Source organism: Macaca nemestrina, chromosome 12 (assembly GCF_043159975.1).
Source record: "Macaca nemestrina isolate mMacNem1 chromosome 12, mMacNem.hap1, whole genome shotgun sequence".
In the NCBI taxonomy this organism is placed as follows: domain Eukaryota; kingdom Metazoa; phylum Chordata; class Mammalia; order Primates; family Cercopithecidae; genus Macaca; species Macaca nemestrina.
The window spans coordinates 17937382-17953297 of NC_092136.1; the positions used below are offsets into that span (position 1 = coordinate 17937382).

Consider the following 15916-nt stretch of genomic DNA (forward strand, 5'->3'; position numbering starts at 1 on the left):
AAAAATAAAATAAAAAACAGAAAGCATTGAAGACAGAAAACTGATGGAGAAAAGCAAACCAAAAGTTGGTTGTTGGGAACATCAACAAAATTGAAACATATTTGCTAAACCAAAAAAAAAAAGGAAAAGAGGCACAAATTATCAAAGTCAGGAATGAAAAAGGTAACATAAGGACCAAACCAGTACAAATCAAAAAAGTTACAAGGTAATACTATTAACAACTTTATGACAACAAATTAGACAATTTAGATAAAGAGGACAAATTGCTAGAAAGTTACCAAAACTGCCTCAAGGAAGAAATAAAAGGTTTAAATACATTATAACAAAAAAATAATGATTAGATATCTTTCCAGAAAGAAAACCCAGGCCCACCTGGGACCTGGTAGCTCAGGCCTCTAATTCCAGCACTTTGGGAGGCCAAGGCAGGTGGATCAGCTGAAGTCTAGAGTTTGAGACCAGCCTGGCCTACGTGGTGAAACCCTGTCTCTCTACCAAAAATACAAAGTATCCTGGTATGGTGGTGTGCACCTGTAGTCCCAGCTACTCGGGAGGCTGAGGCAGGAGAATTGCTTGAACCAGGAGGTGGAGGTTGCAGTGAGCTGAGATCGCACCACTGCACTCCAGCCTGGGCAACAGAGCAAGACTCCATCTCAAAAAAAAAAAAAAAAAAAAAAAGACCCAGGCTCAAATGACTTACTTGACAAGGTTTGTTTGAATTCTTTTCTTTTTTTTTTTTTTTTTTTTTTTTTTTGAGACAGAGTCTCACTCTGTCACCCAGGCTGGGATTCATGGTAGGATCTCACCTCACTGCAACCTCCACCTTCTGGGTTCAAGCGATTTTTGTTCCTCAGCCTCCAGAGTAGCTGGGATTACAGGTGTGCACCACCATGCCCCAGCTAATTTTTTTTTTTTTTCATATTTTTAGTACAGACGGAGTTTCACCATATTGGCCAGGCTGGTCTCAAACTTCCAGCCTCAAGTGATCCACCTGCCTCCGCCTCCCACAGTGCTAAGATTACAGGCGTGACCCACCGCACCTGGCTGGTTTGTTTGAATTCTGTCAAACATTTAAAGATGAAATAATACCAATATTTCACCAACTCTGAAAACAAGAGGAAAAAATGTTTCCCAACTCTTTTTAAAAATTTTTAGAATCTTCCTCTGTCGCCTAGGCTGGAGTGCAGTGAGATGAACATGGCTCATTGTGTCTTCCACCTCACAGGCTCAAGTGAATTGTCCAACCTTAGCCTCCTGAGTAGCTGGGGCTACAGGCATGTACCACCCTGCCCAGCTAATTTTTTGTATGATTAGTAGAGACAGGGTTTCGCCATTGCCCAGGCCAGTCTCAAACTCCTGTGCTCAAGCAATCCACCCACTTCAACCTCCCAAAGTGCAGGGATTACAGGTCCTGTTCCCCTCCACTCTTTTTTTTTTTTTTTTTTTTTTTTTGAGACAGAGTTTCACTCTCGTCACCCAGGCTGGAGTGCAGTGGTGTGTTTCAGCTCACTGCAATCTCTGCCTCCCAGGTTCAAGCGATTCTCCTGCCTCAGCCTCCCAAGTAGCTAGAATTACAGGTGCCTACCATCACACCTGGCTAATTTTTGCATTTTTAGTAGAGAGACAGCGTTTCACCATATCGGCCAGGCTGATCTCAAACTCCTGACCTCAGGTGATCCACCCACCTCAGCCTCCCAAAGTGCTGGGATTACAGGCATGAACTACCATGCCGAGCCTTTGTTGTGGCATTTTTGTTTTTGTTTTTTTGTTTTTTTGGTTTTTTTGAGACAGAGTCTTGGTCTGTTGTCCAGGCTGGAGTGTAGTGGCACAGTCTCAGCTCACTGCAACCTCTGCCTCCCAGGTTGAAGCAATTCTCCTGCCTCAGCCTCCTGAGTAGCTGGGATTACAGGCACCCGCCACAACACCTGGCTAATTTTTTTATCTTTTTGGTAGAGACAAGGTTTCACCACGTTGGCCAGGCTGGTCTTGAATTCCTGACTTCAAGTGATCCTTGAAGGAGGCTGCCTCAGCCTCCCAAAGTGCTGGGATTACAGTCATGAGCCACCACACCCAGCCTGTTGTGCCATTTTTGTTTACCCACTTACTATTCCCCATTCCCCTACCTAGCAGAGGTCATGAGGATAGCAGCCCGCGATCCTGATGTGGAATGCTGGTGTTGGAAGTGGAAGAGGGGAGGAGGACAATGTAGACCTTATTCTCAAACTGGTTGTGACTGTTTTTTACCTTTCTCACAATTCCTTGAGGAGCCAGAGGAAAGACTGACTTTTGTTACTGCCCCCCTCTGGCTAAAGCAGTTTTTCCAGGTGCCGTCTGCCTCTATCAAAAGTATTTAAAGACATACACTGCTCATAGCCACCTGGGGCAAGGGATAGCAAATAGTCAAGGAGCAGATAGGCCCAAAAGCCTGGGAAAGAAGCTGAGGAGAAAGATTCTTAGGGAGATGAGCACTTGGAAGGGCCTCCACATATACTGGAGAATGCAGTATACATGGCTAGAGCTGCATTCATGTTCAGAAAAAACCTGAGAAGATCCTAGGCTTGCATCTCTGGTTGGTGGTTGGGCTTTCTGCAACTAAAGATGAAGGCTAACATCGAGTTTTTGGCAGCCTGACTTAGTGTTGAGGAGAGCCTCACCTCAAAGCCAGTCTGCCCAGACTAGGAAAATTTTGTGCTTGTTTTTTTTTTTTTTTTTTTTTTCTTTTTGGCTTGGGAATGAGTGAGTGAATGAATGAATGAATGAATGACAGGATCTCACTTTGTCACCCAAGCTGGAGTGCAGTGGAAAAATCACAGATCACTGCAGCCTCTACCTCTCAGCTTAAGCAATCCTGCCGCCTCAGCCTCCCGAGTAGCTGGGACTACAGGTGCACACCACCGCCCAGCTTTTTTATTTTTTGTACAGGGTATATATCACACAACATTTTACCACTTTGCCCAGGCTGGTCTCAAACTTCTGAGCCCAAGCAGTGCTCTCGCCTCAGCCTCCCAAAGTGCTGGGATTACAGGCATGAGCCATTACACCTCGCCAAGCCCTGGTTGTTTAAGAAATCTCTGTCAGGTCACTGGCTGACCACTGATATAATGGAATGGAGAAGACACCTGGTGACCCACACATGACAACAATAACATATTCAGTGGGGAAAGACTGAACACATTCCCTCTAGGATCTGGAAACTTCAAAGGGCTTTTATGCAGAAATTGAAAAGATAATCCTCAAATTTATATGGAATTGTAAAGGGCCCTGAATAGCCAATACAGAAAAAGAAGTACAAAATTGGAAGACTCACGTTTCTTGATTTCAAAACACTGTGAACATACAGTAATCAAAACAGTATAATCCTGACACAGGGTAGGCGTATAGATTGCTAAAATAGAACTGACAGTCCAAAAATAAACTCATATATTTTTGGTAAATTCATTTTTGACAAGGGTGCTAAGACTGTTCAGTGGGGAAAGAATAGTCTCTGTTAACAAATGGTGTTGGGATGACTGTATAGCCACACTCAAAAGAATGAAATTGAGGCCGGGCGCGGTGGCTCAAGCCTGTAATCCCAGCACTTTGGGAGGCCGAGGCGGGTGGATCACGAGGTCAGGAGATCGAGACTATCCTGGCTAACATGGTGAAACCCCGTCTCTACTAAAAATACAGAAAACTAGCCGGGCGTGGTGGCGGGCACCTGTAGTCTCAGCTACTTGGGAGGCTGAGGCGGGAGAATGGCGTGAACCCGGGAGGCAGAGCTTGCAGTGAGCCGAGATCACGCCACTGCACTCCAGCCTGGGAGACACAGCGAGACTCCGTCTCAAAAAAAAAAAAAAAAAAAAAAAAAAAAAGAATGAAATTGAATCCCTACTTCATACCATGTTTAAAACTTAATCCAAAATGGATCCATGGCCTAAAGATAAGTACTGAAACTATAAAAATCTTAAAACAAAGGAGCCGGGCAGGGTGGTACACGCCTGTAGTCCAGGCTACTCAGGAGGCTGAGGCAGGAGGTTCACTTGAACTCAGATGTTTGAGGCTGCCATGAGATATGATTGTGCCACTGTACTCCAGCCTGGGTGACAGAGCAAGACCCTGTCAAAGAAAGGAAGGAAGGAAAGAAGGGAGGGAGAGAGGAAGGGAGGAAAGAAAGAAACAGGGATCTGCGGGATGCAATGGCTCATACCTGTAAACTCAGCACTTTGGGAGACTGAAGAAGGAGGATCGCTTGGGCCCTGGAGCTCAAGAACAGCCTGGGTGACATAGTGAGACCTCATCTCTACAAAAAAATTAAACAATTAGTTGGGTGTGGTGGTGCACTCCTGTGGTCCCAGCTACTCAGGAGGCTGAGGTGGGAGGATCACTTGAGCACGAAAGGTAGAGGCTGCTGTGAACTGTGATTCATGCCACTGCACTCCAGCCTGGGTGATAGAGTGAGACCCTGTCTCAAACAAAGAAAACATAGGAATAAATCTTCATGACCTTGGATGTGGCAGTGGATTCTGGATATGACACAAAAAGCATAATTCATTTAAAAACAAAATTGATGTTCAGTAGCCAGGTGCAGTGGCTCATGCCTGTAATCCCAACATTTTGGGAGGCCGAGGTGGGTGGATCACGAGGTCAAGAGATCGAGACCGCCCTTGCTAACACAGTGAAACCCCATCTCTACTCAAAATACAAAAAATTAGCTGGGCATGGTGGTGGACACGTGTAGTCCCAGCTGCTTGGGAGGCTGAGGCAGGAGAATGGCATGAACCCCGGAGGCGGAGCTTGCAGTGAGCCAAGATTGTGCCACTGCACTCCAGCCTGGGTGACAGAGTGAGACTCTGTCTCAAAAAAAAAAAAAAGATTAAAAGTCTTTGCAAAGATAGTTGAAAATTAGAAATTTCATTGTTGTTGGTCTAGAATAGTGATGACCACTCAGTAAGTATTTGCTGAATGAGTGGATTCTGAGTAGAACCTAACCTAAATATGTCTCTTTTCTCTGCAGTGCCTACAGAAGGTTCCTATTTCACCAGTTCCAGAGTGGGAGGCAAACAAGGAATTATCAAGGAACTTGCTGTCACGTTGCAAGGACCAGAAGATAATACTCTACTGTTTGAATCAAGGTTTGAGAGTGGGAATCTGCAAAAAGCTGTCAGAGTGTGAGTAACAGTTTCCCAAAGGGATGATAACTGGAGTGACTAAAAGGTGTCTTCAGGAATTATATTAGGAATCAGAAGTATTTGCAAGAAAGAAAGAGGTGATGGGAAATGGTTATGGGGGTGAAGGAAAATGGTTATGGGGATGAAGAAAAATGGAGTAATTATTACTTATGTTTTTCCCCAAAATAAAATATTTTCTAAATTGTTTACTTTGCTTATAGAAGAAATTAGAGCTCACCTAAAATTTGTATTAGTAAAAATATGTAACATAAAAATTCCTATAGTTATACTTCCTAGATGCAGCAAATATTGTTTGTGTATATGCCTTAATTTTTTTCTGTGTGTGTACATGTAATATACATAAATTTGAGATGGAGTCTCGCTCTGTTGCCCAGGCTCTAGTGCAGTGGCGCAGTCTTGGCTCACTGCAAGCTCCGCCTCCCGGGTTCACGCCATTCTCCTGCTTCAGCTTCCTGAGTAGCTGGGACTACAGACGCCTGCCACCACACCCGGCTAATTTGTTTGTATTTTTGGTAGAGATGGGGTTTCACCATGTTAGCCAGGATGGTTTTGATCTCCTGACCTCGTGATCTGCCCTTCTTGGCCTCCCTAAGTGCTGGGATTACAGGTGTGAGCCACTGCGTCCAGCCATTTATATATTATTAAAATAAAAATTGGTTAATGGTATACGTACATATTGTTTTGCAAATTGGCAATTTTTTTTTTCCACTTCATAAATTTCAGGTGTTTTTCTATGGCAGTACCACAGATATACTTCCTTATTTTTTGTTTTGTTTTGTTTTGTTTTTCTCAAGATGGAGTCTTGCTCTGTTGCCCAGGCTGGAGAGCAATGGCGCAATCTTGGCTCACTGCAACCTACACCTCGTGGGTTCAAGTGATTCTCTTGCTTCAGACTCCCGAGTAGCTGGGATTACAGGCACCCGCCACCATGCCTGGCTAATTTTTTTTTCTTTTTTTTTTTTTTTTTGGTACATTTAGTAAAGACAGGGTTTCACCATGTTGGCCAGGCTGGTCTTGAACTCCTGACCTCAGGTGATCTGCCCGCCTCAGCCTCCCAAAGTGCTGGGATTACAGAGAATAAATGATTAAGGTCGCAGGTTTGTCTGTTGTAATAAGACCTGTTTTTACCAGGAGAAAACAACATTTTCCCAATTTGTTTTTTAAGGTGGGGTGTAAGGTTACAGAGTTGTTCTATTTTCTCCATTACAGAGACACCTATGAGTATGAACTCACCTTGAGAACCGACCTCTACACTAACAAACACACTCAGTGGTTTTATTTTCGTGTTCAGAACACCAGAAAAGATGCCACCTATCGCTTCACCATTGTCAACTTGCTAAAACCCAAGAGTCTTTATACTGTAGGAATGAAGCCACTCTTATACTCCCAAATGGATGCCAACACGCGCAATATTGGCTGGAGGAGAGAAGGAAATGAAATCAAGTACTACAAGAACAACATGGATGATGGGCAGCAGCCCTTCTACTGTCTCACATGGACCATTCAGTTTCCATATGACCAGGACACTTGCTTCTTTGCACACTTCTACCCATATACATACACTGATTTGCAATGCTACCTCCTGTCAGTGGCAAACAACCCCATCCAGTCTCAGTTCTGCAAGCTCCAAACTTTATGCAGAAGCCTAGCAGGAAATACCGTTTACTTGCTCACCATCACCAACCCATCCCAGACCCCTCAAGAGGCAGCTGCAAAGAAAGCTGTGGTCTTGAGTGCCAGAGTCCACCCTGGGGAAAGTAATGGCTCCTGGGTTATGAAAGGCTTTTTGGATTTCATCCTTAGCAACTCCCCAGATGCCCAGCTCCTCAGAGATATTTTTGTCTTCAAGGTGCTTCCCATGTTAAATCCAGATGGTGTGATTGTGGGGAATTATCGGTGTTCCTTGGCTGGAAGGGATTTGAACAGGCATTATAAAACCATTCTGAAGGAGTCTTTCCCTTGTATTTGGTACACCAGGAACATGATCAAAAGGTGAGACTTTTTATCTGTTGATCTTTCTGTGACTGCTATGACTATGAGTACTAGCACCAGATATCCCTACCTGATGGGGTATGAGGTCTCTTTTGTTGTTAAAGGAATTCAGTATGACTTTGGAGACAGAGCCCTTACCAGTCTCTTTGCGGTCAAGTGACTTTGTTAATTTTTAGACTTTTAAATGATGTCTTATCTTTGGGTTGAAACTGGACATGCAACATTTCATCAGAATCATTTCACTTGTAAATGAAATAATTGAAAGGAAAAGGTCAGTGTTCAGGGGAGTTCATAGGTCTTCATGATGAGACTTGTATCATAATAATAGTAGCTAACAATTAGTAAATGTGTATGCATGAAGTGGCAAGCTGTATGATAGATGCATTATACACATGACTCATTTAATCTTCATATTAACATTATGAGGTAGGCACAGTCAATATCTCATGTTGTATGATACAGAAATTGAGAACCAAGGCCAGGCATGGTGGCTCACAACTGTAATCCCAGCATTTTGGGAAGCTGAGGTGGGCAGATCACCTGGGGTCAGGAGTTCAAGACCAACCTGGCCAACATGGCGAAACCCAGTCTCTACTAAAAATACAAAAATTAGCCAGGCATGCTGGTGAGTGCCTGTAATCCCAGCTGCTCAAGAGGCTGAGGCAGGAGAATCGCTTGAACCAGGGAGGTAGAGATTGCAGTGAGCCGAGATCATGCCACAGCACTCCAGCCTGGGTGGCAGAGTGAGACTCCATCTCAAAAAAAAGAAAAGAAAACTGGATAGGTTAAGTAACTGGCCTAAGGTCATAAAGCTATTAAGTGACAGAGTAGATATTTAATTACAGGCTCTCTCTCTGATTCCAGAGTCTGAATTCCTTTTACAATATTATATTGCCTATCACAAAGAAAGAATCACAGCATCAGTCAGCAGTTTTCAAGCCTGTATAAAAGCATTGACGGTTATAATGTAATAGCACCCGCCTTAAAGGAATTTTCATCCCATTGGAAATGAAAATACAGCATATAAGAATATGTGGGCCAGCCTCAGTGGTTCACACCTGTAATCCCAGCACTTAGGGAGGCTGAGGCAGGCAGATCACCTGAGGTCAGGAGTTTGAGACCAGCCTAGCCAACATAATGAAACCCCGTCTCTACTAAAAATAGAAAAATTAGCTGGGCATGGTAGTGGGCGCCTGTAATCCCAGCTACTTGGGTGGCCGAGTCAGGAGAATCACTTGAACCTGGGAGGCAGAGGTTGCAGTGAGCTGAGATGGCACCATGGCAGGCATGGCTAAGAGCACATGTTTCAGAGTCAGACAGGCCTGAGTTTGAGACCTGTTTTTACTGTTGGCTGGTTCTGTGACCTTGGCTAAGTGATATAATGTGTCTGAGCTTCAGCTTTCTCATCTGTAAAATGGGGATAATAATACCTGCCCTGGGCGGTTACTGTGAGGATTGAGATAATCACATGATATATTTGCTGTAATACCTGGCACATTATAAATGTGTAGCATTGTTGTTGCTATACTCATCATGGGGAAAGTGAACATGTTTGGAAAGCTGGAATAGGTGTCCTGGGTGATCATGAGACAAAGACAAGCTGAGCCTTGTAGGAACTGGCCCTTGAAAGTCAGGAATCAAGGCTTTCTTTGGTTCTTTTTCTTTCCTGCAACTGCCCACTCTCTGCCTCCCTCTCTTTCTTCACAGGTCTGCACCATGGTGGCCTTTTTCTCAATAGGCTTTTTTGCACTTGTCAGCTTACGCAAGGCTACCCACCACCTCTTTTCACATCAGAACTTTTCCATTTCTGGTCAGGCACAGTGACTCATGCCTGTATCCCAGCACCTTGAGAGGCTGAGGCAGGAGGATCATTTGAGACCAGGAGTTGGAGACCAGCCTGGGCAACATAGTGAGACCCTGTGTATTAGGTTGTACTTGCATTGCTATAAAGAAATACCTAGCTGGTCGTGGTGGCTCATGTCTATAATCCCAGCACTTTTGGGAGGCTGAGGCAGGCAGATCACTTGAGGTCAGGAGTTTGAGACCTGCCTAACCAACATGGTGAAACTCCCCAGATGCCCAGTAAGCCAAGATTGCGCCATTGCACTCCAGCCTGGGCAACAAGAGTGAAACTCTATCTCAAAAAAAAAAAAAAAAAAGAGAAACTCCATCTCTACTAAAAATACAAAAATTAGCCTGGCATGGTGGTGCATGCCTGTAATCCCAGCTACTCAGGAGGCTGAAGCAGTAGAACTGCTTGAACCTGGGAGGCAGCGGTTGCAGTGAGCCAAGATCACACCATTGCACTCCAGCCTAGGTGACAAAGTGAGACTGTCTCAACAACAAAAAAAAAAAGAAAGAAAGAAAGAAAGAAAGCCCTCAGACGGGGTAATTTATAAAGAAAAGAGGTTTAATTGGCTCATAGTTCTACAGCTTTACAAGAAGCATGGTGCTAGTATCTGCTCAACTTCTAGGGAGGCCTCAGGAAGCATACAATTATGGCAGAAGGCAAAGAGGGAGCAGGCATATCACGTGGCGAAAGCAGGAGGAGGAGAGAGAGAATAAGTGTAGGGGAGGTACCACACTTTTTTTTTTTTTTTTTGAGACAGAGTTCTTTTTTTTTTTTTTTTTTGAAATAGAGTTTCACTCTTGTTGCCCAGGCTGGAGTGCAATGGTACAATCTCGGCTTACGGCAGCTCCGCCTCCTGTGTTCAAGTGATTCTCCTGCCTCAGCCTCCCGAGTAGCTGGCATTACAGGCATGCACCACAACACCTAGCTAATTTTGTATTTTTAGTAGAGATGGGGTTTCACTATGTTGGTCACGCTGGTCTCGAACTTCTGACTTCAGGTGATCCACCCACCTCGGCCTCCCAAAGTGCTGAGATTACAGGTGTGGGCCACCACGCCTGGCTGGTGTTACACTTTTTTTTTTTTTTTTTGAGACGGAGCCTTGCTGCTCTGTCACCCAGGCTGGAGTGCAGTGGCACGATCTTGGCTCACTGCAAGCTCTGCCTCCCGGGTTCGTGCCATTCTTCTGCCTCAGCCTCCCAAGTAGCTGGGACTACAGGTGCCTGCCACCGTGCCCAGCTAATTTTTTGTATTTTTAATTGCGACGGGGTTTCACCATGTTAGCCAGGATGGTCTCCATCTCCTGACCTCATGATACGCCCGCCTCAGCCTCCCAAAGTGCTGGGATTACAGGCATGAGTCACACATTTTTAAACAACCAGAGTGCAAAGTCAGAGTGAGAGCTCAAGTTTCACCAGAGGGATGGCCCAAGCCACTCATGAGGGATCCACCCCCACTATCCAAATACCTCTCGCTAGACCCCACCTCCAACATTGGTGGTTATATTCAACATGAGATTTGGGCAGAGACAAATACCCAACCTATATCACCCTGTCTCTACAAAAAAAAAAAAAAAAATAGAAATAGCTGGGTGTATTGGTGTGTGCCTGTAGTCCCAACTACTTAGGAGGCTGAGGTGGGCGGATGACTTGAGCCCAGGAAGTCAGGGCTACAGTGAGCCATGGTCAGGCCACTACACTGCAGCCTGAGCAACAGAGCAAGACTCTGTCTCAAAAAGGAAAAAAGATATTCTCCATTTCAAGTCCCTCTGACTGGCAAGGCAAGCTGATGACATGTTTTCTGCAGTGGCTGAGAATGGAGATAGGGTCCATTGAAGGCCACTGGAGTTGAGATTTTCTTAGGAGGGAAAGTATCAGCAGCTGTATTTAAGGAAGAGATACCAAATGATCCTTAATTATTTACATGCATTTGGGTGTCCACTGAATCCTTTGTTTGCCCCCTCAATAGACTTCTTGAAGAAAGAGAGGTTCTGTTATATTGTGATTTCCATGGCCACAGTCGTAAGAATAATACCTTCCTGTATGGCTGTAATAACAACAATCGCAAGTACTGGCTTCATGAACGAGTCTTTCCTTTAATGTTAAGCAAAAATGCACCAGATAAGGTAAGCACATAATGTAATTTTCTCTCCATTGAGTTAGGGACCTGGGAACTCACTGCTTCCTATAGGTAGTGTTTTATTTGGCATTTTGTATCTCTTTTTATTATCTTTGGTAAATCCCAGCAACCTAGACTTCAAGAATTTAGAAAAGTGTGGTTTTAAGAATTGCTGTGGGGCCAGGCACAGTGGCTCATACCTGTAATCCCAGCACTTTGGGGGGCTGAGGCAGGCAGATTACCTGAGGTCAGGAGTTCGAGACCAGCCTGACCAACATGGAGAAACCCTATCTCTATTAAAAATACAAAAATTAGCCAGACGTGATGGTGCATGCCTGTAATGCCAGTTACTTGGGAGGCTGAGGCAGGAGAATCGCTTAAACCTGGGAGGCAGAGGTTGCAGTGAGCAGAGATCGTGCCGTTGCACTCCAGCCTGGGCAACAAGAGCAAAACTCCATCTCAAAAAAAAAAAAGAATTGTTGTGTCCTGCCAGCTACAGTGGCTCATGCCTGTAATCCTCGCACTTTGGGAGGCCAACGTGGGCAGATTGCTTGAGCCCAGGAGTTTGAGACCAGCCTGGGCAACATAGGGAGACCCCTGCCACTACTAAACAATAAAATAAAAAAGAATTGCTGTGTCCATCAACCAATCAACAGATAAATAAAATGTGGTATTCTTTTTTTTTTTTTTTTTTTTTTTTAGATGGAGTCTCGCTCTGTCGAGGCTGGAGTGTAGTGGTGCAATCTTGGCTCACTGCAACCTCTGCCTCCCAGGTTCAAGCAATTCTTCTGCCTCAGCCTCCCGAGTAGTTGAGATTACAGGCATGCACAACCATGCCCAGCTAATTTTTTTTGTACTTTTAGTAGAGACAGGGTTTCACCATGTTGGCTAGGCTGTTCTCAAACTCCTGATCTCAAGTGATCCGCCTGCCCCGGCCTCCCAAAGTGCTGGGATTACAGGCGTGAACTACTGCGCCCCGCCATAAGTTGAAATTCTTAGTATATACAGTTATCTATCACTTATCCTGTGGTGGTTGGCCCTGGAAGAAGAGATTGAAGGACAAGCAAAATGCTAATGTCATGAGTCTTCACAGGAAAGGTAATATAACAGGAGATCACAAATAATTGTAAGATATTAAAGAACTTAATGAAAACAATTTAAAAGTTTTTAATAATTGACTAACAACTTCGTGACAGGCATATACAGGTAATCTTCACTGGTGTAGAAGCTGGTTTTTCACATCGTAAATAAATCCACAAAATGTAGCTGTCAGAAGAAGAAAGTAGATTGAATTTTTATTTATTTATTTATTTATTTATTTATTTATTTTACTTATTTTTTCTTCTTCTTCTTCTTCTTTTTTTTTTTTTTGAGAGAGTATTGTTCTGTCGCCCAGGCTGGAGTGCAGTGGCGCGATCTCAGCTCACTGCAACCTCCACCTCCCGGGTTCAAGCAGTTCTCTGCCTCAGCCTCCCAAGGATCTGGGATTACAGGCGCCCGCCACGACGCCTGGCTAATTTTTGTATTTTTAGTAGATACAGGGTTTCACCATCTTGGCGAGGCTGGTCTTGAACTCCTAACCACCCACCTCAGCCTCCCAAAGTGCTGGGATTACAGGTGTGAACCACCACGCCTGTCCTTTTATTTATTTTTTCAAGATGTAGTCTTGCTCTGTCACCCAGGTTGGAGTGCAGTGACACGATATCCACTCACTGCAACCTCTGCCTACCGGGTTCAAGCAATTCTCCTGCCTCAGCCTCCCGAGTAGCTGAGATTACAGACATGCGCCACCATGCTTGGCTAATTCTATATTTTTAGTAGAGATGGAGTTTCACCATGTAGGCCAGGCTGGTCTCGAACTCCTTACCTCGTGATCTGCCCATCTTGGTCTCCCAAAGAGTTGGAATTACAAGTGTGAGCCACCGCGCCGCACATGGCCTAGACTGGATTTTTTTTTTTTTTTTTTTTTTTTTTGAGATGGAGTCTTGCTCTGTCGCCCAGGCTGGAGTGCAGTGGCACGATCTTGGCTCACTGCAAGCTCCAGTTCCCGGGTTCACACCATTCTCCTGCCTCAGCCTCCCAAGTAGCTGGGACTACAGGTGCCCACCACCAGGCCGGGCTAATTTTTTTTATTTTTTAGTAGAGACGGGGTTTCACCATGTTAGCCAGGATGGTCTCAATCTCCTGACCTCATGATCCGTCTGCCTCGGCCTCCCAAAGTGCTGGGATTACAGGCATAAGCCATCGTGCCCAGCCTTTTTTTTTTTAATAGAGACAGCGTCTCACTATGTTGCCCAGGCTAGTCTTGAAATCCTGGGTTCAAGTGACCCTCCCACCTCAGCCTCCCAAAGTGCTGGGATTACAGGTGTGAACCACTGCACTGGCTTTAGAAAAGTATTTTAATTTTTTTTTTTTTTTTTTGAGATGGAGTCTCACTCTGTCGCCCAGGCTGGAGTGCAGTAGCATGATCTCAGCTCACTGCAACCTCCGCCTCCTGAGTTGAAGTGATTCTCCTACCTCAGCCTCCTGGATAGCTGGGATTACAGGCACGAGCTACCACGCTCAGCTAATTTTTTTTTTTTTTTTTTTTTTTTGTATTTTTAGTAGAGACGGGCTTTCACTGTGTTGACCAGGATGGTCTCGATCTCCTGACCTTATGATCCATCCACCTCAGCCTCCCAAAGTGCTAGGATTACAGGGATGAGCCACCACACCTGGCCGATAATACAAATTTTTTTCCCATAAAGATATATGAGAAAAATATTTTGTATTGTTACTCTTATTTGTTTAAAAAAAGAAAAAGAGGAAGCGTTTCTTCTTTCCTCTCTCTCTCTTTTGTTTTTTGAGTCTTGCTCTGTCGCCCAAGCCGGAGTCAGTGGTGTGATCTCAGCTCACTGCAACCTCCTCCTCCCAGGTTCAAGCAATTCTTCTGCCTCAGCCTCCTGAGTAGCTGTGATTACAGGTGCATACTGCCATGCCTGGCTAATTTTTTTGTATTTTTAGTACAGTCAGGGTTTCGCCATGTTGGCCAGGCTGGTCTCAGATTCCTGACCTCAGGTGATTGGCCTGCCTCAGCCTCCCAAAGTGCTGGTATTACAGGCATGAGCCACCATGCCCGGCCTCTCTTTCTGTTCTCTTCTCTTTTTTCTTTTCTTTTTTTCTCTTCTCTTCTTTTCTTTCCTCTCTCTCTTTCTCTTTCTCCTTTCTTTCTTTCTCCTTTCCTTTCCTGTCCTTCTTTTCTTTTCTTCTTTTCCTTTTCTTCTCTTCTTTTCTTTTTTTTTCAGGAAATCACACCCAGAACCCATATCTAAAACAAACTAATTGAAGCAGGGAAACCTGTCTCCTCTGCTCCTTCCCTCCTTGAAGCAGAAATGCCCTGAGGCTTCTCAGTAGAACCCCTGGATTCCACAGAGCACAATTTAAAAATAACTGGACAATGAGATACCTTCCAACTGCAAAAAATTTTTAGCAGGATAGGGTGGATAGAGAGAGGTGCCAAGTGTATATTACAAACTCCAAGTGAGGCACAAGGGCTGAGGGGTCATAAAAGATAATGGAGTATATTGAACTCCAAGTAATAAGATTAGTGTAAGGGAGAGAGAGTTCCAGGCAGAGATTATGGGGGTGAGGAATACACATATCATAGAGAGAATATAAACACAACTAGATTTAGGGGTTCAAGTTGGGGAGTGGCAGAAAATACGTCTTAGAAAGGTTGGCTAGTGCCTTGAATGCCAAACAGATGTTCTAGGAAACCTAGTCCTGCAAAATTCTCCTTGGGGGAGTGGGGTGGAGACAACAGGAAGGAAGAGTTCATGGGCAAAAACGTTTGGAAAACAAATTGCAAATGTACTCTCTTCCCTTTGAAAGATTACAGTCCACATATTAAACATTCTAAGAGGGCTTGCAGAGAAAGCCTGTTTACTTTTGTTAACCCTTTGTCTCCCTGACTAACATGACCACAGAACTCCTTTTTCCCCTGTAATACCCGTTAACATCCCTCCAAATTAGTATTTTGTGGAACATGCTTTGGGAAATAACATATGGACCCCAAGGAAACTATTCTTGTATCATATTAATGAATCTTAGACATTTTACATTTGCTGATTTTGATTAACAGAAAATTTGGATTTCTTTTAGTTCTCTTTTCACAGTTGTAATTTCAAGGTCCAAAAATGCAAAGAAGGAACGGGACGAGTTGTTATGTGGCGGATGGGAATCCTAAACAGCTACACCATGGAGTCTACCTTTGGCGGGTCCACCCTGGGTACATTCTCCTTTGTATATCATAGACCAGCATAGGAAGGGAAATCCAAGCAAAGCATCAGGGAGATGAAATGCCTTTGAATGCTGGGGAGATAACTGATCTAGAGGATTTCTTTGTCTAGACTTACGCTAAATTTGAGTGCCCAAAATATGAATGTGAAATATAATATTTGATGGGGCAGTATGGCATAGTGGTTGCTGAAGACCTGGAATCAGGCCAAGTGTGGTGGCTCATGCCTGTAATCCCAGCACTTCAGGAGGCCAAGGCAGGCAGATCACGAGGTTAGGAGATCAAGACCAGCGTGGCCAACATGGTGAAACCGCATGTCTACTAAACATTAGGCAGGTGTGGTGGCACGCACCTGTAGTCCCAGCTACTCTGGAGGCTGAGGTGGGAGAATCGCTTGAACCCGGGAGAGGAAGGTTGCAGTGAGCCAAGATCGTGCCCCTGCACTCCAGCCTGGGTGACAGAGCAAGACTCCGTCTCAAAACAAACAAAAAAAAAAAACCTGGGCCGGGCGCGGTG

General features: G+C 44.5%; 1 protein-coding gene across 6 annotated transcripts in view; it reads left to right on the forward strand.

Annotated features, from left to right (window-relative positions):
* Positions 1 to 15916, forward strand: part of LOC105471699 (AGBL carboxypeptidase 2) — a 75103-nt gene that overhangs the window by 17732 nt on the left and 41455 nt on the right. For all 6 annotated transcript variants that reach the window (XR_011610586.1, XR_011610587.1, XM_071074633.1 and 3 more), the window contains exons 8-11: positions 4991 to 5144; positions 6375 to 7157; positions 10975 to 11131; positions 15265 to 15391. Coding sequence is in view for 4 of the 6 variants with exons in the window: in XM_071074633.1 (XP_070930734.1) it covers positions 4991 to 5144; positions 6375 to 7157; positions 10975 to 11131; positions 15265 to 15391 (1221 nt within the window). In the remaining 2 variants the exon portion in view is untranslated. The remainder of the gene's footprint in view (positions 1 to 4990; positions 5145 to 6374; positions 7158 to 10974; positions 11132 to 15264; positions 15392 to 15916) is intronic.